Below are 23,823 nucleotides of genomic sequence, written 5' to 3'. Positions count from 1 at the left end.
TCCAGCCTGAAAGCTCCTTCCACGGAGCAGCCTCCTGTGGGTCCCCATGCCCCAAGAGTGGAGACGGAGTGTTTTGTCTTTCCAGGTCACTCTCCTGCCAGCCGGGGTTGCAGACCGTCAGGCCATGGGTCAGGTCCATCCCCCCAGACGTGTTGTGTTGGGCCATCATGATAGTCTCAATTTGTAGGTGTTGCCAATCTTCGAAAAGTAATGAGTTTCAAACAAAAATCTAGATTTCTGGATTCTCTCTTTAAAAAATTGGAAGATTTGGCAGCACGAGGTGTGCATTCCCCTAGTTGGCTGGAGTCATGAAACCATAGCCATCATGGGCCGAGCACAGCCTCTGCAGTTCCCCACGGTTCCTGCCTCTCTCTGCAGGCCCCCACACTCAGCCCAGTCACCGAGTCTTTCGTCCAATAGGCAGCAAGCAGAGTGACGTGGCTGGAAGTGTGGGTTCTGCTGTCGCACCCTCTCCATCCAGATCGTGTCTTCACCCTCCTGAGCAGTGTGATCTTGGGAAAGTTACTTAATCTCTTGGTGCCTCAGTTGTTGATTCTGTGCCGTGGAGATAATAGGCAGCCTACCTCATAGGGCGGATGGGTGGGCTAAGCGAGATGGAATTAGAAGCACACATGGTGAGCCCTCGATAACTGGTAGGTGTGGTTGCTGTCATTATTACCGTCCTGCTCCCCTTCACCCATTCACATTACCTGCCTGGCCTCTCCAGCCGGTTGAGTTTAGACTGAATTAGACTGAGCCCCGTGGTCAAGAATTCAGTGTCCTCATCTTTTCGTTGGCAGCCATCCCAGTGCCTGGCACACAGCAGACGTGCCAGCGAGCATGTGTCGGGTGGCTAGATGAATGAGTTGGGAGTGTTGTAAGAGCAGCGGAGGTAGTAAAGCTGAGTGTCTCGGGGCCAGGCCTCGGCTGCTCTCAGACCCCTCCTCTGCCCTGATTAGTTCTTCAGCTTCTGTGCACCTCAGTTTCCTTACCTGTAAAATGGGTAATAATGGTCTCTGCCACACAGGGCGGGCAAGGGCCTGTGGGACTCTCCTGGCTTAGCCCGTGCAGGTGGTCCTCAGGGAGGTGTTGGTGTCATCACTGGACATCCATTCCTTCCTGTGGTTGGGGTACGACTTCTCCTTCCCTGTCCTTCCTCTCCTTGCTTTCTCCCTGTTCCTCCGCACTCAGAGTTTTATTTGGGAGCCTGCAGCAGTCAGGATGCTTTCCATTGCAAGTCTAGATGGCCCCATTCAGCTAGCTTCAGCAGGAAAGCTGGCTGTGGCCCCGGTAAAGGGAAACGCCCAGAGGGAGGGAGGACACCAGCTCTCTCCTCAGTGCTTTCCTTGGCTCTGCCATCCTCCGTGAGCGGGCTTCGGTCTTAGACCGGCTCCCCTCATGGTTCAAGATGGTCACGAAGGCTCACCCTGGGTCACTCGCCTTTGCCTGAACCCATCGTGGGATCATGCTCATTGGCTCAGGACCATGAGAACCCAGCCCCGGCGTTGGAGCTGAGGTCTTGCCCGACAGATTGCAGTAGCCAGTGGGAGCCCTGAAGTTCCTTTCTGAGTTGTGGTGGCTGAGACGTGCCAGTGGTGCTTTGTAGGCTGCTGGCTCCTCCTGGGCTGGGACCCTGTGCAGGTCAGCAGAGACACGTGGGACGGGCGCCTCGGAGTGAGTGAGGCCCCTTGGATCACATGTTGTGGATGCCAAATATGGGATCAGGGAGGTTGGCGTTCGTGAGAGTCACACCTCAGTGGAGCCGGGAGGTCAGACCAGCCTCCGAGACCGGGGACGAACACTCTGTTCCCGTGAGGACTAGCGGCCATTCTTCCGTGTGTGGACATGTGTGTGTGTGCACGCATGCGCTGGATATGGACACTCCTGTGGCCGCAGCGACTCCTGAGCAGGCATCAGTTGCTCTAGGTCTCCGGGCCTTGCAGTGACAGTGCAGCCTGGACAACCCCTTGGAGATGAGGCCCTGTCCGCTGCACATTCCTCCAGGGTGAGCCCAGCTGCGTAAGTGAAGGCAGGCAGGGCTTGCTGAGTGTGGTAGGCGGGCCAGTGTGAGACCCTGAGGGCCACTCGTAGGCTTTGGAGCCTGGGACTCCAAAGTGAGAGAGGCAGGGCACCCCAGGAATAGGATGGCCTCTGTTTGTGTGCAAGGACTCTGCAGCAGAGCGTGTCCGTGCGCATGCGCACATGTGTGGCTTCCAGACACAGCTGACGGGGTGGGTTTTGGCGGCAGACTACAGGGCGCTGGATTGCATCCTGATGGTGTCGCCCTTGGAAGAAGAGGATGAATAAACACATAGTCTTCTCTGCGAGCACAGCACGCCTTACATGTTGGAGATTTTCAGTCTCGCCTGGAAGGAGGCAAGCTCTAGACTAACTGTTCTGTCCTCCATTTGATCCCTGCTGCCACGAGCAGGTGGAACAGAGGCTGAATAATGAAGCTCTGTGTGAGGGGGCAGCTGCCCCTGGTGCTGTGGCGGCGAAGACGGGTTTGGCCGTTTATAAATGCTGGCGTTGTCTAGCAGGTCGGGCACAGTGGTGGGAGGGTGGGAAGAATGCGAAACCTGCCCTCCTGCAGCCTCCTTCAGGGGGAGGCTGGAGAATCACGTCGCTTCTAAAAAGGACAGCTAACCATGTAAGGACATGGGGTCAGAACCCAGCCAGGGGTCTGGAATGTAAGCACTTAGAGGCCAGGTCCGAGCAGGTGCCAGGGAAGAGGTCGCAAGAGCTCTGGAGCTCAGGGAAGGGACTGAGTTTGGGAAGTACGTTCCAAGGTTACCAGTGGGGCAGGAACTGAGCCTGTGAAAAAGAAAGGCCTCGGATGGTGAGGGGCCCCGAGCGCCATGCTGGGGGGTTCGGCCCTGGCCCAGCACATCCACTTACTGGTTTTGGTGTGGGCACCTGTGAAGGGAAGCTGCCTTTGGGGGGCCAGGCTTGATTGGGAAGTTGGTGATGTAATCCCCTGGGGTCAGGGGCTAGGGAGAAGGGGAGGTGCCGCGGGAAGAGGGTCGTTGGAGAGAACAGGTTGGGGGTAACTCTGACTTGCTCAAGGGAATAGTACCACCGCCCAGAGGGGACACGAAGGGTCTCGGCTGCTCCTGTGCACACTTGAGAGTGTTCCATGTAGGGTCGCAGTGACTGAGCTGGCGGGGGGTGGGGGGTGAAGGTGGGGAGAAGAGGCCGATGGGCAGAACCGATGAAGAAGAGAGGGTTGGGTTTGAGTGCCAGGGGCTCTGGTTGGGAGGAAAGAGTGGTTGCAGGGTTCAGGCTGAGGCTACAGGGAGGTCAGGGGGAGCTCAGATGCTCAGAAGACCCCTGTGCTGGAGGACAGGGAGCTGGGGCCCTGCTCTCTGGTCCTCAGCCCCCTCTGCTCACTGTGCCCGTTTCTATATGGCATAAGGGCTGCCACTGTCACAGTCAGTGCTCCTGGGACCATCTTCACTTAGGCCTGTTTCCTCCGCTCTGCAGCTGTGGGCTGGATGGCAGGAGTCTCAGACCCACTGCCCTGACCTGCCCGGCTCTGGCTGGCACTCAGGGCAGAGGGGCTCGGGGACAGAGGAGGCGCGTTTCTGCCCTCCACGGAGCTGACTGGGGCCTGCCCTTGAGAGGGGCCAAGCCCAGAATGGCTGAGCCTGGGAACCTTCTCTCCGAGGACCACATTCCAGCCCCATTCCCAGGGAGGCAGAGAGTCCATCCCCACAAATTGGAGCCTGACCCTGACCCTCTACTTCGGGTCCTGGCGGGTTCTTTTTATAGTGCTGTGGGCAGCCCAGTGGCCCCTGCTCGCTCCCGCCCGCTGCCTGCCTCTCTGGGCAGGCCTCCACATTCTCATCTGGCATCTCAGTTCAAGCAGCTAGGACTCGGGTGGGGCTAGGAGGGTGGCAGGAACCCAAGCCTGGGAGTCCCTAGAAGAGGCCTCGGAGTCCTGAGACCTAGTGGTGGGTCTGAGTGAGTACTGGCCCCTTTAGCAGGGCCCATGTGTGCATTCTGCCCTTGGGTGCGTGACGAGCAAGGGGTGTCTGTGGGGGACCCTGAAACCAGCCCAATGGGAGAGGCCCCCAGACAGTGTGAGCGTCAGCGGGTCAGGCCAGACCTACCTGTGCTTGAGTCCTGCTTCAGTGGGAGGAGACTGCAGGAACATGCACACCCTTCAGTCTTGGCCTTTTGAAATCTTTTTTTTCCCCCTTTTTAGGGCTACACCTGCAGCATATGGAGGTTCCCAGGCTAGTAGTCTAATAAAAGCTACAGCTGCTGGCCTACACCACAGCCACAGCCACGCCAGATCCAAGCCGCATCTATGACCTACGCCACAGCTCACATCAATGGCAGATCCTTAACTCACTGAACAAGGCCAGGGATCGAACCTGCAACCTCATGGTTCCTAGTCGGATTTGTTTCTGCTGCACCAAGACCAGAACTCTTTGAAATCCTGGTTTAAGGTCCAGGGATCATGTGGGGCCTCCCCCAGGGCAGGAGGGCAGTGAGCCCTTGGAGTAGCAACCGTAGGTGTTTGGGCCATCTGCCAGGAGACACCTCAGGCCCAGGCGTTCCTCACCAGCCCAGGAGGCGCAGGGCCGTGGGTGGGAAGGCCTTTTCACTTGAGGCTCCCTCTGTGGATACTTGGCTTGGAGTTGGAGCTCTGGTGCCCTCAGGGTGTGTCCTGAGATTTTCCAGGAATTCAGACAGGGTGGTGGCGGGCAGGGGGTTGACCCAGGCTTAGCCTCCCTCTTCCCCAGTGGGCTCACTGCCCCTGTCTCTCCTCTCCCTCTTCCCCAGTGGGCTCACTGCCCCTGTCTCTCCTCTCTCGGCAGAATGCAGAGCCCGAGCCCCGGAGCCTCTCCCTGGGCGGCCATGTGGGCTTTGACAGCCTCCCCGACCAGCTGGTCAGCAAGTCGGTCACTCAGGGCTTCAGCTTCAATATCCTCTGTGTGGGTGAGTGTCAGGCCCGGCCGGGGGCAGCCTCAGGCAGAGGGCAGACGAGGGCCTCCCGGGAGAGGGGGTGCTGCTGCCCTGGCCACCTGTCGAGCTGCAAGGGGGACTCTCAGGCAGAGTGACACTTTGCGGGGTCGAGGGAGTCAGGGTCAAGGATCAAGGTGGAGCCAGGGCCTGACTCAGGGTTGCTGTGAAGAGTAAATGCGATTAAGTGCCTGAAAGTGCTTCGTACAGTAAGAATATTTATCACAGTGGTTTACCTTTTTTGTCTTTTGTCTTTTTAGGGCCGCACCCGCAGCCTATGGAGGTTTCCAGGCTAGGGGTCGAAACAGAGCTGTAACTGCCGGCCTACACCGAAGCCACAGCCACGCCAGATCTGAATTGAGTCTATGACCTATACCACAGCTCACGGCAGTGCTGGATCCTTAACCCACAGAGTGAGGCCAGGGATGAAACCCGCAACTTCATGGTTCCCAGTCGGATTCGTTTCCGCTGCGCCACAACGGGAATTCCTATCACAGTGGTTTAGATGCACTTGTTTGTTTATTTAAAAAACATTTATTTCTGTTCCTACTATGTGTCACGGACACTGTGGTAAATCAGACTCTCCCTCCATTACACTGTCATATGGCACACACCTGAACAAATAAAGCCCCTAACAGGGAGGCTCTGGAAGGTTCTATGTGCCTCAGGGCCTGGGCCTCTCAGAGGGGAGAGAGAGCTCTGCCAGACCCTCCACAGGTGCCCAAGCCCTGGCATCTGCTTATCCTGAGCCTCCCTGCTCCTAATTAATGCTACATGGAGTTGGGGGGTCACCCGGACAGTTAGGCCGAGCTGCTAGTGGCTCCAGACCCCGGCCCTGTTGGCCCCATGACCGTCCTGGGCCCAGAAGGGCTGGTGTGCAGAGCTGGTGACCACGTTGGTCCCACTGAGGCCCACAGAGGCCAGTGTCTAGTGGCATCTCACAGCACCCTACGCGCCCCTTCCCTGCTCCCTGAGGAAACAGCTCACGTGTCCCATGCACCCACATATTATGTTTGAGGCAGCCTTTTTTTTTTTTTTTTTTTTTTTTTCCTGCTTTTTAGGGCCACACCTGCTGCATAGGGAGGTTCCCAGGCTAGGAGTCGAATCGGAGCTCTAGCCCCTGGCCTACACTTCAGCCACAGCAATGCGTGATCCAAGCCGAGTCTGCGACCAACGCCACAGCTCACAGCAGCCCTGGATTCTTAACCCACTGAGTGAGGCCAGGGATTGAACCCGCGTCCTCATGGGCGCTAGTCGGGTCCTTAATGCTGAGCCACAATGGGAACTCCTGAGTCAGCCTTTTGACTCTTCTTTCTGAGGCCACTGAGAAGGGATGGTTCCTGGGGTTGGGGACGGTGAGGGATGGGGGGGGGGGCTGCCCCTCTGTCTTGCATGGAGGCCGAGGGTACCTGAGCCCCCCCCCCCACCAGCCTGGCTGGGTTGCCAGGGAGGGCCCCTGTTCTGGCCTCTGACCTCCCCGCCCCCCAGGAGAGACGGGCATCGGCAAGTCCACACTGATGAACACGCTCTTCAACACGACCTTCGAGACCGAGGAAGCCAGTCACCACGAGGAGTGCGTGCGGCTGCGGCCTCAGACCTACGACCTCCAAGAGAGCAACGTGCAGCTTAAGCTGACCATCGTGGACGCCGTGGGCTTCGGGGATCAGATCAACAAGGATGAGAGGCAAGAGGCAGGAAGGGCAGCCCCGCCTGGTCTCTTCCCTGTGGCGCCGCCCACGCGGGTGGGGTGCCAACCCTCCGCCCGAGGACTCCGCGCTCCTCGCTGCCCCTGGACCAGTAGCCCAGCCCGCGCTCCGTGGGGGCCAAGGGAGCGCCGCTTGGGGAATATCTGAGGTCCCGAGGACCCCTTGGGGACCAGGAGAAGGGGTCAGCCACCGGCACCCAGACAGGGATCCCAGGGAGACGCTGTCCGTCTCCTCAGAGAAGGCCGGGGGGCAGCTGGCCTGGCTCGGGGCCCTGCCGCCGCTCCGCCGCCTGCCACCTGCCTGCCTGCCTGCCTGTGACGGAGCTCCCTGTAGTTACAGGCCCATCGTCGACTACATCGACGCGCAGTTTGAAAACTACCTGCAGGAGGAGCTGAAGATCCGCCGCTCGCTCTTCGACTACCACGACACGAGGATCCACGTCTGCCTCTACTTCATCACGCCCACCGGGCACTCCCTCAAGTCCCTGGATCTGGTGACCATGAAGAAACTGGACAGCAAGGTCTGGTGCCCTCCCGCTGGTCCCGTGGGCTCCCGGTCCTCCCCGGAGGTGGGGTGAGGCGGCTGCATGCGACTCTGCGCTGTGGTCCTCAGGGCTCCGCTGGCTGGGGCCTTGCAGACAACCCTCTTGGCTTGGTCTTCTCTGTATTTTCTCTGTCCCTGTGCCTCCAACCAACCCCCGATGCTCTGGGCTCTTTGTGCAGAGCTCTGTCCCCTGCGTCTGGCTCTGAGCCCCTTCTTTCCTGCTGAATTGGTTCTTATTCTCAGCCTGCTAGCTCGTGGCCACCTCCCCATCACCCTAGGGTTACCCCCGCCCCCCTTGTGTGTCCCCTAGCCCCTCTGGCCCTCTGACCCCCTCCCCAGGGCATCCCAATTCTCTGCTCATCTCATCTCACTTAATTCCTAGTTCCTCTGCCCCCTTCACGTCCCTTGTCCTTCCTGTCGTGGCTCCCCTTGGGGTCCTTCTGAGGACCTCAGAGAGAGGAGAGTTAAGGCCCAGAATTGGAGTAGGAAGGGGGAGTGGGTGTTGCGAGGGCAGTTTCATGGGGACGGTGGGAACCGCGTGGGGTCCTGGAGGGTGTGCAGCTTCACAGTCACCTGTCACCTTCCACAAGAGTTAATTTTCACCGGGAAGAATGGGGTAACCTTGGCTTGGGAGATCTTGGGGTCTTCCTTTGGCTTCCTGCTTGTGGGGAGCTCAGCCTCCTGCCATTGCTCCTGTTAGGCTCCATGCTAGTTAAGACCTTCAGAGCACACTAGGTCAAAGCTGAGCATGCACAGGGGACTAATTTTGGGCTGAATGGAGGTTTGAGGGAGCTGGGGCTATGAGCCCTGCAGCCAGTTGTGTCAACCCATCGCAATGGCCCCAGCTGGCTGGGTTCAGGCCAGGACTCCCCTTGGGAGCAGCTCCTTTTCTCTGATGTCGTGCCCCTCTGCCCAAGTCTGTGGCCTGAGCGGGGCTGTCCACAGTTAGGGAGTAACTCGCCTGCTGTCTCCTCTCCCCGATCCTGGCAGGTGAACATCATTCCCATCATTGCCAAGGCTGACACCATCTCCAAGAGTGAGCTCCACAAGTTCAAGATCAAGATCATGGGCGAGCTGGTCAGCAATGGGGTCCAGATCTACCAGTTTCCCACTGATGACGAGGCTGTTGCCGAGATCAACGCAGTCATGAATGTGAGCGTCGAGGCGGGGCTTCAGGGCTCTGGGGCTGGAGGGCTTGGAGCTGGCACAGATCTCTGGCAGAGCCCCAGGCCACTCCTGTTCCCCTAGATGCCAGCCTTTGCTCTTTAGCAAAGTCGGGTGGGCATCTGGGAGCCAGCCAGTCTTGTGTCCTGTGGACCCGGAATAGGAGGACTCGGGTGTTAGCCTGGTACTGGGCATCCCTAGGTTTAAGCTGCCCATGAGGCAAGCTCAGGGCGGGGATCTGAAACCTGCCGGAGTGAGCAGGTAGGATGCCACGGCTTGGGAACTTGGAAGAGAGCCAGGCCCACAGGTCCTTCGAGGGAGCTTCTGGGGGCCCCTGGGGAGTCCAAAGACTGAAACAACACCCTAGAACATGAGGAACCTTATTTTGGAGGTTCCAGGATACTTCTCCCAAGGAGAGCCAGGAATTGAGTATCTGGTCAGGCCTTGTTCAGGTCTGGGCAACCCACTCCCCTGGGACCCAGGGGCAGTGAGGGTGGGGCCATCCGTCAACCGAGTCAGCTCAGCGCTCACGTGCACTTGGACCCCTTGCAGGCACACCTGCCCTTTGCCGTGGTGGGCAGCACGGAGGAGGTGAAGGTGGGGAACAAGCTGGTGCGAGCACGGCAGTACCCATGGGGAGTGGTGCAAGGTGAGTGTGGTGGCGAGAGCGCGTCCCCAGCCAGACCCGAACCTCGCCCCCTGCCCTGCGTCCTCCGCGCGACTATCTGCCACCCGTCCGCCCTCTGGAGTCTGCCTCTGACACTCTAGCCGCGGTCCTGCGCTGTCCTCCCCACGCCGCCTGCCTGCATGCCCGGCTGATGCCCACATGCCCTCTGCTTTCAGTGGAGAACGAGAATCACTGCGACTTTGTGAAGCTCCGGGAGATGCTGATCCGGGTGAACATGGAGGACCTCCGCGAGCAGACGCACAGCCGGCACTACGAGCTCTACCGGCGCTGCAAGTTGGAGGAGCTGGGCTTCCAGGACAGCGACGGTGACAGCCAGCCCTTCAGGTGACAGCCTGTCTCCACAGCCACGGCCAGACTTGCCACACGGGCACCTGTTCTGGGGGCTCGTGAGCCAGGGAGCGAGGCCCCGGGGATGCCAGCATCCTTCCCCCTGGCCCCAGCGTGCCCAAGTGCTTCTGCCTCTCTGGCTCTGCCTACCCCGTCCTGGTCCCGCCGTAATCCCGCCCTTGGCCTCTTTCCCCCGGGTCCCCACAGCCTCCAGGAGACGTATGAGGCCAAGAGGAAGGAGTTCCTGAGTGAGCTGCAGAGGAAGGAGGAAGAGATGAGGCAGATGTTTGTCAACAAAGTGAAGGAGACGGAGCTGGAGTTGAAGGAGAAGGAGAGAGAGGTGGGTGCCGGGCCGGGGGTTGTGGCGAGGCCAGGGGGGCCCCGGCGCTCCTTCCGGGCCCACGCGAAGCCTGGCCTCTGCTCCTTCTGCTCGCAGCTCCACGAGAAGTTTGAGCACCTCAAGCGGGTCCACCAGGAGGAAAAGCGCAAAGTGGAGGAGAAGCGCCGCGAACTGGAGGAGGAGACCAGTGCCTTCAACCGCAGGAAGGCTGCAGTGGAGGCCCTGCAGTCCCAGGCCCTGCACGCCACCTCGCAGCAGCCTCTGAGGAAGGACAAGGACAAGAAGAAGTAGGTGGTGGGCTCCTGGCCCTGGGCTCGCTCCCACTCCCACTCCCACTCCTTCTCGCCCCTTCTCAGCTCTCATCTCGCTCCCTTTCATTCTCACGTTCTCACCCCCCTCACCTCTCGTTCTCACCCCCTCTCTTGTTCTCACTCCCTCTCATCTCTCGTTCTCACCCCCTCTCGTCTCTCGTCCTCACCCCTTCTCTTGTTCTCACCCCCTTTCATCTCTTGTTCTCACCCCCTCTCTCGTCCCCACCCCCTCTCTCGTCTCTCTTGTTCTCGCCCCCTCTGGTTTGTTCCTTCTCATCGCCCCCTCTGTCTCCCTCTTTCTCACCGGTTCACCCCTTTGCTCTCTCCTTTCCCCTGCTCTCTCACCTCAGTCTCACTCATCTTTCGTTTTCTTTCTCTGGTGGCCTTCATGGACCAAGACCTCAATCAAGCGCAGGCGCCCACCCTTGTCTTGGTGCATGAGTGGCCCCTCTCCCTCCCCCATCCCACAGCCCATTACTCTCTCTCTCTCTCTCTCACTGTCTTTCTCCTGCAGCCCCTCAAGAGCTGGGTGGAGGAGGCCGGCCGCCCAGGCAGGGAGTGGCCCCTGAGAGGGTGTAGGCTCCTGGGGAACGTCTCTCAGGCCGGGAGAGGGTCAGGGCCTCGGCATGGCAGCATTTCTGGACAGAATCCCAAAGCCCCTGTGGGTTCTCCTTGGGCGGCCGGGGTGCCGCCCCTCCGTCCTGAGGCTGTGGACGTGGTCCCCATGTGGACAGGCAGGTGCTGACTGAGGACAGTGGAGCCCAGCCAGGCCTGACCCCCTGGACACTGTGATCACGGCCTGCTGAGGGAAGGGCCGCAGCTCCCGGTAGGGGCTCCCTGAGTCCTGCTGGGCAGAGGGGCTGCCCCTCGAGGAGAGGCTGGAGTTGTTCTTCTGAGAGTCAGGAGTTGACGGGGAGGAGAGAGAGGGGTGGGGGATGGAGAGGAGGCCTTTCCCAGCCTCCAGGAGGCCTGGCAGCCTCCTGGCCAGGTGGGGGCCGCCCTAAGTCCCTCCTCCTCAGCGTTTTTCATGGCCCGTTTCCATACTCAGAGCTGGCGCCCGGGTGCCCTGGCTTCCTCTCCCACCTCACTTCATTCAGCGTCCCACACCCCGTCCCCCCGTGGGGATCTCGTCCATTCCTGCTTCTCCCTGCTCCTGGCCTGTGTCGGTAACTTCCTTCTCTTGCCTACCTCGAAACTAAGCAGGCGTATCCATCTCGGCCCTCAGTCTTATCCTCTTGGAATCTCATTTCCTCCTGGAATGTTCGAGAATGTGTATGTCCAGGCCCTTCTTTCCTTGGTGGCAGTGGAGCGTTGTGGTTAGAGCCATGCAGTGCATAGCTAGCTGTGGCCCTGGGATGCTGCTTGTGGCGTTAGCCCTCCCCTGCCCCCCAGCATCGCGTTCCCTAACATACGCACATGCGTGACACGGGTACGCTGTCTTAGTCTCTCCTGCCGCATCACACACAGAGACTCAGATGCATGGCTACCAATACACACAGTTCCCAGGACACACCTGTACAGAGGCACAGACACACCTAAGGAAAAGAAAGTTAAAGGGCTCCTCCCTCAGGGGAGGCCAGGAGGACAGAGCCAGGCATTTAGGAACTAGAGGCTAGTTCTCAGTCTTCAGGCCTGTTTTCTGCTTTGGGACAGAGAGGCTTCTTGCTATAGTTTCCCCATCCTGCTGACTCATGGCTCCAATCCCCCTGCTGGCACCTCTGGGGCAGATAAGCCCCTGCCTGTCCTCAGGGAGGACCCCGGCCCCACACTCCCCTCAGCTGTATCAGTTTCCCTTCGGCTTTGCCTTTGCTTCTAGCCCTGGTCCCATGTCCAGCTCTGTGAATTAGAACCTGTGTGGATTTCAAGCTAGCAGCTCAGAAATCTGGTTTCTCCTGGAAGGAGTATGCCAGTCTGTGGCCCAGGTGCTGGCACCCCAAGAGACTTTGCCCTGTTCCTGCCAGCTTAGCCCAGGCCATCTCCATTAAAAAAAAAAAAAAGGCAGAGTCCCCTAGGAAGCGAGATGTGGAGAAACCTCTGAAAAACTGAAGACAATAGAGTTCCCGTTGTGGCTCAGTGGTAAGGAATCTGACTGGCATCCACGAGGATGCAGGTTCGATCCCTGGCCTCAGTCAGTGGGTTAAGGATCCGGCGTTGCCATAAGCTGTGATGTAGGTCACAGATGTGACTGGGATCTGGCGTTGCTGTGGCTGTGCTGTAGGCCAATAGCTGTGGCTCGGATTCAGCCCCTAGCCTGGGAATCTCCAGATGCTGTGGGCATGGCCCTAAAGAGAGGAAAAAAAAAAAAGCAAAAACCCCTAGAAAACTGAGGACGAGGACCTGTGGCTGGGTTAGGGTGTAAGGTCAGTGGGGTGGGGTCGGCCGGGTTCAAGGGCATCATCACTGGTGTCAGGTTTCCAGGCTTTTTTCATGTGACCTGAGCCTGGAAACAGGTCTTTTCTGTTGGCGGGACATTCCAGAAAGCTTCAGTCAGTTTGGCCTCTGGGAGAGGGCCCTCTCCTCCCGTGCGGGCCTCGGGGAGGCCGGGAGCGGGGTAGATGGGGTGGCCGGGAGCACCCTTCCCCCGGCCTGGTCAGGGCACCGGGGTGAGTCAGGAGTGCATTTAGAGGGGCCTTTGGGGACGCCCGTTTACTTGAATGGCTTTGACCGATTGTACTTATTCGTCAAACCTTAATCCCTTTTTGTAAAATTACCTCCTAGTCGGATCTGGACGCTCAGCCTGGGATGCCATAAACCGAAGCGAGTTCTCTGCTTTGCTCGTCCCAAATGCCAAACTGACTGTCCTTTCCCAGTGTCCACCTTGCTGTCTTTTGCTTCTGTTTGATTTGGTCGTCGGCGTATCTTTTAATGTGTCTGTTTCTGTTCTGTTTGTTTTATTTTTATTTTTCAGTTAACGCACGCACAGACTTACATGTCAAGAGCGGACTTTAGACTTTCATGTGTTAAGTTGCTTGAGTTACACCTTGTGACCCTTCTCCCATAACTTGGTGTGAGGACGGACTGGGAGCCGGTACAGACTCCAGTGTTTACAGCCCTGCTTTGTCCCCCAGCCCTGTCCCCCCCGAGGCTGCCCGGGCCTTGGGGAGGGGCCACCCTCTCTATGCAAATTCGTCAAAGCCATGAATGCTGGAATCCCAAACTGATGAGGTTTATTTTTTTCAGAGCCAGTGGCTGGTCTTCCATTTACAGTGTCACTATCCCTTGATGGAGCAGTTTTGTGCCGCTCCAGCGAAGGCCCCCGCCGGCGATGCTCGGCCTAGTTGTTCAGCGTCAAGATGGCAACTCGCGCAGTGCCCTAGGCGAGGCCGGTATCAATGCTGCAGATCCGCCCGATTCCCCTTCGTTTTAATTTTTCTAACCTAGAACCTAATGATAATAATAACTTTTAAAGCACTTCTAAATTTTTTATTTCGGCACCAGCATCAAGACAAATAATACCCTCTCCCATTATTTTCATAAGTAACACAGATACCCTGATTTTTAAAAACTAAAAACATCTCAGCCTTCCTGATGTATAAAGTATCCCTATACAATACAGGGAGAGGTGGGTAATAAACATCCTGTCATGACAGTGTTTGGAATTTCTTTACGGATGGAAGCGGGTCACGCACCAGACCACAGCCCGTGTTTTCACTGTGAATGTAAATGGAACAGCAGCCCGCAGCCGTTGTCCGTGTGCCCCAGCGGCGCCACGTGTAAACAGGGACCAGCCCCACGTGTGTGTGTTCAGTGTGTGACTCCTGCTAAGACTCCCACCCCAACCCTGCAGATTCCGAATGCAAAGCGTGCTCAGAGGGAGAAGGTTTCTTTTTTCCAGGTCATTGTTTGCTTTTTCCTGGCGGAGTCACAGGACGAAGAGACGAAGGTGTCTGATGTTCGTGAACAATGTGAGAAAAAAACTGCCTGCAGAGGAGCTTTTCCCCTTTAGCTGCCCTCTTAGGGAGCCCATCCCAGGTCCACACATGCTCCTCTGTTCCTGTTGGTTTGCAAGCCACTGAGACTGTCAGGGTTGAAAATACGCTCTGATAACATGGGATGCGAGAAATGCATGGCTAAAGGGAGGATTTCACTGAATGCTGGTGAAGCACTGAGCTGGGCACAGGCTCCCCAGAGTGACACGCAGCTCTAGCCTCAAGGAGCTCACAGTCTAGTGCTCTCCTGAGTTGGAAGCCTTAGGAAGCCGCGCTCATGTATGGTTGGATCGGCAGTTTGTTTTTTGTGTCCTCCTTCTTTCCTCCCACCGTGGCTTCCCTCTTTGTGCCTTGGCTTCCTGCTTTGCTGATGTCCAGGACTAGGTCCTGGCTCCCCACTGCCATGCAGAGAAGGGTGGAGGGTGAGTTGTGTGTATCCACTGAGGCACGGCCAGGAAAAGCAGGCCTTTTTCTCCTCACCAGGAGGGCAGGTTTTAGTGACGCTCACGTTTTATCTCTGGCTCCAAGGATTCTGCCCTGACCAGGGGTGGATACAGATTTAGAGGGGCTGGAAGCTTGAACTCTTTGAGAAGCCTTCTTCCAAAACATACCCCCCCCCAAAGAACAAAAAAAAAAAAGGGATATGAATATAAGGTCGGTACAAGGCTTTAGAAGGGGCCTTGAAAATTAAGCTTCATTCGTGTCATAGTGAATCCACCTCTGCTTGTAACGGAGGACTGATGCTTCAGTGTGGGTATCCAGAAAGACACATCAGCCTATCTGAGGCAGATGTGGACTGCAAGCAGCTTAACTTTAGGGCCATTATGTGTCTGAAAATGTATTTAGTTGGTGGGAGTATGACCTTTAAGATCGCCTCTGTCAACTAATGTATTTCTCAAGATGAGGCCCAGTGACCCAGCGGGGTCCTCGATTATATAAGAAATGAAGATTCCTGGTTCGTGGGCCAATCTGGGGACTCTCAGAGCAGGTAGATTCTGCCATCCGCCCACCGCCGCCTGCGGGCCACCCCCAAGGCATACCTTGGAGGCCAGAGGTGGGGCTGGTTACCTGTCTTTGGGCCCAAGGCTTCCCAGCATCTTGGGGGAGACCTGCCATTGTGACGTTTTCTGAGGTCTGAGCTGCCTCCCAGGTCCCACTGGCTTTGGTGGGCCCCGCTGCACTTTTCTTCCATGCTGTTTGTGTTTGGAATTTTGTCGTTTTTAGCTGAGACCAAATTAATCCTTGGTGCACACGGCAAGCTTGAAACTTGCTGTTATTTACCGAGCTGCCCCCCATGGAATGGGGCCTTTGTCGCGGGGCCTGCCCGCCCCTCCTTTGCTGTTGCAGTGGTGTCTGTTGGTATTGTTAGGGTTGTCAGTGGGATCACACTGGCTTTTACTATCATGTCTTTCATGAACCAAGTTGGTTTGGGGTAGAATCACCATATAATTTACTGCCCAAACTGAGACTTTGCGAGTGAAAGAAGATGCTCTTAATTATTATGCCAGGTCAACAGGCATAAGCCGTAACCGTCTCAGGCACCCTGGGATGTGCGGTCACCCGAGTTATGGGGAACCTGAGTCTAGGTGGTCTGTACTTGTGCAGACCGGCCGCATATGTGTTCGTGTATGTTCGTGTGGGTTCCCTGTGAAGTGGGGCTCAGATAACTGGATATGAGGCTGGAGGGAAGTGTGGCTTGCTACTCTGTTACGTTAACATGCTTTTCTAAAACTGCCTCACTGGTTAATTCATTTACTCCTTCATTCATTGACTGTTTTTGTTCCCTTCCATTCACTTTGTACTCATTTTTTTTTCCATTAAATTTTGCATTTATTTTGAGTTTTTGTGGTGTCTTTTTTTGGGCAGTGGCTTTTCTGATTTAATGTTTCCTAGCCTATTAATCTGCTACGGCATCCCGTTTAAAACGCAGCTTGTCTTATCTGTGAACTTTGTGGAGTTGATCAGCCTCTGTCGGAGGTATGTTTTAATAATGAATCCTGCCATGGGCATCTGTGAAAGGCTCTTGAATAGGTTGGCACTGGAGGAAAGATAGTTATGACTGAGAAGAGGTAGCCTGTGGCCAATGCATCTTTACCAGGTGACTGTCAGGTAGCACATGAGGAAAGGCAGACCCTGCCCTTGGAGAGTTTATATCCTTGTGGAGGCTTGACATGGAACAGCCAACCTTTGAGTTCTTCCTGTCTGCCAGTCATGACTCTCAGGTGCCTTACATATATTAATTCCTCTAATCTTCACCATAATCGTATGATTAGGTATCATTTTCGCCATCTTAGCGGTAAGACACAGAGAGGTCGAGCAATGACCCAAGGTCATACAGCTCTTAGCTGGGAGGATTTGGGGTTTGAATATTGGTATCTTGCACCCTTAATTTCTGAGCTATGGCTGTTCCTTGGAAACCTGATGGAGTGATGGAGGAACAGGGGAAATGTGGCCAATATTAAAGCATGCAGTTTGACAGTGTGGGAGGGTGGCCTTGAGATGGTTATGTAGACATGGGGTGCCCTGGCAAGGAGGCGAATCTGTGGTTGAGGAAGGGCAGACTGGTGGTTGAAGGAAGCGATGGCAATCTCCTGGGCCCGCCTGTTGGGGAGCTTTTTCTTTTGGACACTAGGCTTATCTCTGGCAAGACCCAAGTGAGGAGCTAGGGGACCAAAGTGGGGACGTTGACAGCCCAGCTGGAAGAAGGGCATGCAGGCAGCCCTGGAGAAGGTACGGCACAACTCTCCCCATGGGGAGGCAGGTGGCAGAGACGCAAAGTCTTCTCTAAGCTGTGAAGGACAGACTCTCGAGGAAGCCAGGGGCAGTAGGGCCACACCGCGGGAAGAAACATTATAAAACTTGGCTCACACAACTGGGGGAGGAAATATCTGAAAAGTTTCAGACAGGTCTGTGATGCTCATCTACCCTGTTCTTCTCTTAGCCCTTCCGCCTCTGAGCCCTCTCCCATCTCCATTTTTCTGCAGCCACAGCCCTTCACCAGCCCCTAGCCCCTGTAGGAGGATGGAGTGTGTCCTTATTTCTGCCACCACAGTGACCCCCCCCCAATCTCTGATCTGAGTTCCTAACCTTGGGGAAAAAAAGTGTTAGAGGAGAGTAGGATGGGACCTGGGACCCCCAGGCAAGCTTGGACAGCACAGAAACTCAAAACAACAACCACCACCTCACGAGTGGTACTTGGGCAATACGGAAGTTTGCCTCCCCAAAGAAGGGGAAGGTTATTTACAGAAAGATGAAGCAGCAAGGCGGTCCCTTATCCCAGGACTGTGGCTCACAGCTCTACCTTCTTTCTCCAAGGGATTGAGAGCTGGTTTACCTCCAGGGATGCAGCTTTACATCCAGAGCTACTGGGTTAAGGGGTCTGGGTACCTGTCAGCAGTGTCCTGATGTCAGGGACAGCCTGAGCTGGCGTGGGCCTGTAGGACAAGCCACCACCAACGACAGTGCCCCCTCACAGTGGGAGGAGGGGGGCAGAGGGAGCTGTGGCCACAAGCAGCCTGCTGCCACTCAGTGTCTTGCTCCGGGCTGGACTAGAGGACGGTTCCTGATAGGACCTGGGAGATGGAATTTCAAGTGTGTTTGACTCTATCATAAAGTCCACATGCATGGTATCCATGTGAAATAAGACTCAGATGGGGTTGAAAGGAATCAAAGTGTATTTTACCAAAAGCCCCAGCAAGTAGCTATGTCGCAACAAATGGTAGAGATGTGAACTGACTACCGTACAGACACTATTATTATCTCTGGTCCTTGACTGTTTTGAACCTCGTAGCAAATCACACGCCCTATGGCTTAGCACATTTACCCAAAAAAACTTCCATGGAGGGACCTCACAGAACACCTCTACGTGTGTGGCTTAGTCCGTGACATCCCCAGCACTACTGACACAGCCCCCGCAGGCATCTCTGTCAACTGGATGCCCCTGCCTAGAGAATGGCTCTGCAGTGTCACAGCATCCGAGGGCAGCTGGCTTTCCCCTCACAGCCTTGCGAGTCCTCTCCTCCTGCTGGCAGCGCAGGGCTGGGGGCAGACTCAGCCTCTGAACCTGCTCACCTCAACCAGCGTCTGGGAGCTGTGCCTTCCCAGCTTAAGGGTAACTGGAGGTGTCATTCTTTAACTCAAAAATTCCCCTTGTTAAGCTAATAGACTCCTTTGCTTAGGAGTAAAAAGAGATTTGACTAAAGCTTCATCGAGTTACTTTCTGTACATAAACAAAGCCTATTTGATCATCACGTCCTTAGAACAAAAGACTTAAATCATGGCTAGGTCCAGGTATCTGGAGAGAGACTGTCCCATTTTTGCAGGGGCGGGCAGGATGCTGGGACCCGAAGCGCTGCACATGTTCATGAGATAAGCCTAGGGAACTGGAAGGCCCTGGCCAGCCCTGGCAGGTGGAGCAGCTAGAACGTGTCTGTCAGTACCAGCCTGGCCCTCCAGCCCTCCGCAGAGCCTACCTCTGGCCTCATATTCCAGCCCTGATACAGCCCTTGCTGGAGAAAGGAGCAAAACCGCACTGCAGCAGGAGCATTTATTCCTTCTCCCTGGGACCCAGAGTGGCAAGGGAGGCAGGGGTTCAATCTGTCAGACTCCCTTTCCCTTTAAGGACCCAGACCCATCTTTTTTGCCCCCTTATTTTTTTTTCTCAAGATTCAGGAACATTTTCTCAGTTTCTCTTTCAGGGCCTTCTTCCTTTGTTATAGGATCCATAAAGCCATGAATATAGAGGAGTCCATGCAAGGAGGGATTGCCATTATGCTCTCAAGGGCACGGGGGTAGGGGCACAGGGGCTGGCAGGTGAAACAGAACGTTGTCTGTGCAGGAAGGTGACTACACACGTATCAGCTGCTGCTTTACAAGTTCTTTGCAGCGGTTCCACTGCCTAATGCCAACCTGTAATTAAAACAGAGTGGTCATTCTTGAGGCAGAACCCTTTTACCTTCTAAAGAATGAGCAACTGAGTGCCAACTTGGCAGCAATTTCAGGAAAGTCCAACCACCCAACTTAAGAACCTAAACTCCACCATCTCATCTTCCACCTCCCTAAAACTGTCCTTCGTCTAACACATTCCATCTTAACCCTGTCCATCCTAAGCAGTTCTGCCTCCCAGTGCCTGCCTCATGGAAGCCCAGTGCCTGGGACCATATAGCGGGGGTGGGGGGGTGGGGGGGTGGGATCTGAAATTTACACTCCCCAATATTAAGCTCAGTGTTGCATCCCACTGAGCCGGGCAGGTCCCTGAATGCTCTTGGCTACAGGGGCTGCCGCTGGGACAAAGCGTCTCTCCCTGTCTAATTGGTCTGCTGAAGGAATGGGTCCCATACTCAGGTCCAGAGGGAATACCATGCGTGTTCAGAGTCCTCATGGCCAGAGCATCTTCTGAAACCCACACGGGTCGAGAAGGGCCACGGGTACCCTTCGGGGGGCAGAGTGCCTCAGCTCAAGGGGCAGAACTGAGAGCCTGGTCTGGGGCCAAGTCCATGTCTACCTGTGCTTTCTTTAGCAGATCAGAGATAGGAGCGCAGCAGTCGGGCATGAGCCTCTCCAGCTCTAAGGTGATGATGACCAAGGCCAGTGTGGAGCCCTTGAACTGCAGCAGCTGGTGGCCCGCCATACAGTGCTGCAGCTGCCTGGTCAGGGACGCGACGTGGAGGGAAGGATTCCTCTGAGGCAGCAGCTCCTTCACGTGGGGCCAGCCCAGGACCACCAGGGTGTGGAACTGGAGACGGTGGTTTTTAAGATTAGGTCAGAGAGGCCCATACTTTTCAGATACCAAGGACCCAAAGTGCAAACAATTTAAATTTCCATCAGGGAACATCAAATGTTGCCCAAGCCCTTTCATTCCCATTCATGGCCCCGCAGGGGCTCGAGGCTTAATACCCACTCTGTGGCCAAGTTCAGCTTCAACCTGGGAGAGGAAAAGACAGTCTGCTTTGCAGCAGGGTCATTAGAAGCCTCAAGTACCCGCCTGACAGTGTTTCAATTCTGAAACAGAGAAACAGTCCATTCAAGATTAAGATCACAGAAAAGTTACTTGTATCTGCTGGAAGGGAGAAGAAACTCTGCAACTTGGCAACAGTGGCGGGTTTTCAAAATGCTTAGTGATTTAATCTTCATGCTTCATAACAGACCAAAACCCCATGACGTTTCCACATTGCGTAATTTTGCCTTACTAACGGAACCATATCCTTAAGGACGACCATCATCCTCCAACTAAAACAAACACAAACTAATATGACATTTTTTTAAGTGCCGGATCAATATGGTCTAAAGCCTCAGTAAGGATTGTGGGTAGGTGCATAAAGACAGCTAAATGAATGTGTGTAAAGTGTAGCAAAAGCAGACAGATTTTTATGTACAGTATTCATAGAATGGAAAGTTACATATTTTTGCAGTGTGTATTTAAAAGAGAAACTCACTCTAATAGTGCCGTCTAAATATCTTTGTAAAGTTCATGTCTTTAGAAGTGGGAGTCTGGCAGAACTCTGTTGGATTGAAGATACAATGTCACTTGTCCGTGTGTCGTGAGCCCTGTGGGTGACCTCACTGTGCTGCATGTGCAAGGACGTGTGCTTTGCCGTCCTGTGTTGTGAACAGCTCTTCCAAAGGCACGACGAGTCCAGGGAAACTCCTCATACTTACTATGGTCAAGAAGTCCAGCGGTGTCCCAGTGTAGAGATCCCAGTGCAGTTTGTTCAGAATAGCCAGCTCCATCCTCAGCAGCTCATTCGGGGAGTAGCCAGAGCCATAGTGCTTTATGAAGTCTTTTACGCGCGGAACTAACTGTAAAAAGAAAATAAAGAGGCCAAAGCCCTACACCATGTCATGGTAGCTTTTGTTTTCCTTTCCTTGGGGATTGGGCATCCATGACCCTAGGAGAGTGGTCTGCCAGTGACCCACCACAGAAAAATGCTTCCAGAAGAAAAACCAAACCAGATCTTGGCTATCTGTCAAGTCCCCAGGTCGTTGGGACAATGTGTAGTGACTATCACATGGCCGCCTGCTGCCAACAGGTCTTGATCCCCAACTGCATTCCAGCTCATACCCGAAGGTGCCTTGCAGGCTGGGGCTGTGCTGTCTCCCCCATTCAGCTGCAAGAACGCACTCAAAGCTTTCCAGCTGTGGCCTCAACCCATTCTCCATCTCCAGACCTACCGTAATTCCTTGTCATAGAGGGTATGCCTTTCTCTCTATGAGAAAGAGACGCTGATAAAACCTCGCAGGGTTTTGGCAACACCATAGGTACAAACACATTCCTTTCTGCCTTTATTGAAGGCAGGTCAGTCCCAGAAAAACTGACTTTTTTCCACATAGACTACAAAAGTTTGTCTGTGAATAAACATTCAAGTACCAAGTGCATCAAAGACTTCGTCCTACTTTTTTTTTTTCAATTAACAAAATCTTACTACAACCTCTAGGAACAGTTCTTTTATAAAGGTTATTTACTTGATTTTTAGTTGGACAAAACATCTTGGGGGGAGGCTTACATTATATTCTAACAAACAGGATTTAAATTTTTTTTCCCAAAGATTTGGAACTGGACACACAGGAGACTCTTTCTGCCTGCTTAGACCCTGAGATTGGCCAATCTCAGGGTGAGACCTTGTAGAAATAGCAGGGGTTCCATATCCCCAAAGGAGGAGAAGTTGGAGGGAGGGAGAGACAGAGGCCTCAGAAAGTTCAGGATTCTCTCCTGAACAGAAGCCACAGTGAAACAGAAGTTCAAGCAAGGTGAAGCCTTTCTGGGGGCTTCTTCTCCACCCACTGCACATGGCCCTCCTGGCCTTCTGGGAGAATGGTCCCATAGTCCCTGAAAACCAGGGACACAGCCAAGTCCTTAAGCAGCTTTCTTAGGTGTAGTGTCTGGGGGTGGCCATTTGGCCATATGCTTTGGCCATATGGCCTTTTTCTTCTGCTAAGTGGGAAGTGGCATCCTGCATCAACCCATGAGGCAAGATAAATCTGCCAGGAGGTAAGCCCTCTGGGTTTGCTGGACCAGGAGAATTCAGCTCTTCTAATTCCCCATTTGTGGGGTCCCAGCATCTGACGAGCCTAAGGAAGGGACAGTTGAGATCCTGGAAAGGTAATGACTTTTCCAGGATGCGCATTCCCAAGGGCACAGACCCTACAGGAAACTTCCAGTGTTATACACCCATATCCCTCAAAAGTAGCCTGGAATGAACTTCCAGGGACCCATACCTCCTCTTCTTCATTAACTTTGGCAGCAAGTCTCAGGGAAGTAATTGTGACACAATGGAATAAACGCCTTTTTACCTGAAGTGGGGAAGAAACACACTTGAGCAGAATACGAATGCCAGAGATTAACTGTAAAGTATCTTTTTTTTTTTTTTAAGTAAAGAAATCAAGTTTTTCCTTTTTAAATTAAAAGGCAGACTGTATTTATCCACATGGAAGTTAGTTTCATTTTCAGACATGATCAGTGAAAACCTCCTGGTTTCAGAACCACAAATGACTCACTAGCCAGCAGTCGTCTATCAGAGGACTGTCTGGAGGTGGGAAATAGGGCAGCATTTTAGGGAACACACAGTCTCATCCTGGCCTGAGGCTGCTGTGGATGGGTCCAGACAAGCACACCCAACATCATCATACAGGGAGTCCTTTCCCCACTAGGTCCTCTTAGGCTCCCCAAGTCAACCCCTAATGGACCCAAAATACTGAGCAAGACGGGGCAGAGTGTAGGAGGTGGAGGGGCTCCAATTCCAGTTGGAACAATTTACTTAGCGTATGAGGCTCAGTGTGGACATCTGGCATGAGTCTCCTCTCAGGCAGCAATGGGGAACAGAGTTCCCTTTCCGCCCCCCAACACCTGTCACCATCCATCAGGGACCTCCTAACCTTTACTGAAAGTATGAAGCGGCTGAAGATAGTGAGAGCCAGGTTAAAAGTGGTCTGGGAGAAGCCAAAGATATTCTCAACTCTCAGGAGCCACAACACGACTCCCTCGAAGGCTTTGCACATCTCCACCTGCTGGAAAGAGGAGGTGGGGGAGGGAAGGGACAGTCACTAGTGGCCGGTCTCTGTCCACCAGGGGCTGGACCGTCTGCTTAAGTTGATCAGAAAGGCGGTGAGAAGCCCCCTCAACTTCCAATCTCGGTCAGTAAAGAGCCCCTCATGCCCAGCGGCTCCCCCATTCAGATCTTCTTCCCGTACCCGTTGTGGGTCCTACGAAGAGTTCCCCAACTCAAAGAAGCCCTTTTCCGAAGCACCCTCTCAGTGGGAGAAGTCAGCGAATCCCGCCTCTTGCTTGGTGCGAGGGGACGCACCTGGGGAAGGTGCGCGCTCCAGGCGCTGCTCACCTGAGCGCGGGTGCAAGTGGACCCGGCCGCGAACCGTGTGCGCGTGAGGACGGGGATGAACACGCTCCCAGGAAGGCCCGACGCGGGGACCGGTACCTGGATTTGGCCGCCCTGCCACAGGCGCGCCTCGCGGCCCAGGGCCTGCGTCAGGTGGGCATCCAGCTGGCGCTCGTCCACGACGCCTCCCCAGTCGCTTGGCACCAGATAGGGCTGGCTCGGGACTGGGGGCGGCGGGGGCGGCGGGGGCGGCGGGGGGGCGGAGGGGGCGTGGTCGGCGGCCCCACAGCGGCGTCGGGGGCGGGGGTGGGGCGTGCAGCGGGCGGAACCGGCGCGGGGAGCCGGGCGGCCCCGCACAGGCACGCCCCCGGCAAGGTCCTGAGTCTCGTCCGGGGGAGAGAGGCGGTCCCCAGGGCCGGCGAGAGAATCCAGCGAAGGACCAGTTCAGCTGGACGCGGGACGGTTCTTACCTTCGAGGCCGAGGGCTGCGGCGGGAGCCGCGGGCGGGAGGCCAT

General features: G+C 55.3%; 2 protein-coding genes and 1 long non-coding RNA gene across 9 annotated transcripts in view; 1 reads left to right on the top strand and 2 right to left on the bottom strand.

The window, feature by feature from the left end:
* SEPT8 (septin 8) overlaps positions 1-20,818 on the top strand; it is a 27,327-nt gene extending 6,509 nt beyond the window's left edge. Inside the window, exons 2-10 of one of the 7 annotated variants that reach the window (XM_013995121.2) lie at positions 4,827-4,947; positions 6,460-6,655; positions 7,011-7,197; positions 8,211-8,372; positions 8,937-9,033; positions 9,228-9,396; positions 9,607-9,739; positions 9,836-10,026; positions 19,501-20,818. In XM_013995121.2, coding sequence (XP_013850575.1) covers positions 4,827-4,947; positions 6,460-6,655; positions 7,011-7,197; positions 8,211-8,372; positions 8,937-9,033; positions 9,228-9,396; positions 9,607-9,739; positions 9,836-10,026; positions 19,501-19,663 — 1,419 coding nt within the window. In that variant the 3' untranslated portion in view covers positions 19,664-20,818. Of the gene's footprint in view, positions 1-4,826; positions 4,948-6,459; positions 7,198-8,210; positions 8,373-8,936; positions 9,034-9,227; positions 9,397-9,606; positions 9,740-9,835; positions 10,027-12,958; positions 15,816-19,497 lie in introns of those variants that run through there. The other 6 variants (XM_021085441.1, XM_013995122.2, XM_005661646.3 and 3 more) reach the window with 6 other exon arrangements.
* On the bottom strand, positions 18,512-19,713 carry LOC106509563. The gene is made up of 2 exons (XR_001307213.2): positions 19,483-19,713; positions 18,512-18,887 (listed from the first exon to the last, which is right to left on the bottom strand). It is a non-coding gene; the product is annotated as an uncharacterized LOC106509563 (long non-coding RNA).
* On the bottom strand, positions 20,805-23,823 carry CCNI2 (cyclin I family member 2). Its single transcript, XM_021085158.1, has 4 exons — positions 23,779-23,823; positions 23,312-23,692; positions 22,851-22,982; positions 20,805-22,268 (listed from the first exon to the last, which is right to left on the bottom strand). Exons 1-4 carry the CDS (start codon positions 23,821-23,823, stop codon positions 22,047-22,049), a joined length of 780 nt encoding a protein of 259 aa, XP_020940817.1. The 3' UTR covers positions 20,805-22,046.

This window comes from Sus scrofa, chromosome 2 (genome assembly GCF_000003025.6).
Source record: "Sus scrofa isolate TJ Tabasco breed Duroc chromosome 2, Sscrofa11.1, whole genome shotgun sequence".
NCBI classification, from domain to species: domain Eukaryota; kingdom Metazoa; phylum Chordata; class Mammalia; order Artiodactyla; family Suidae; genus Sus; species Sus scrofa.
This window is presented reverse-complemented; position numbering and strand designations above follow the sequence as displayed.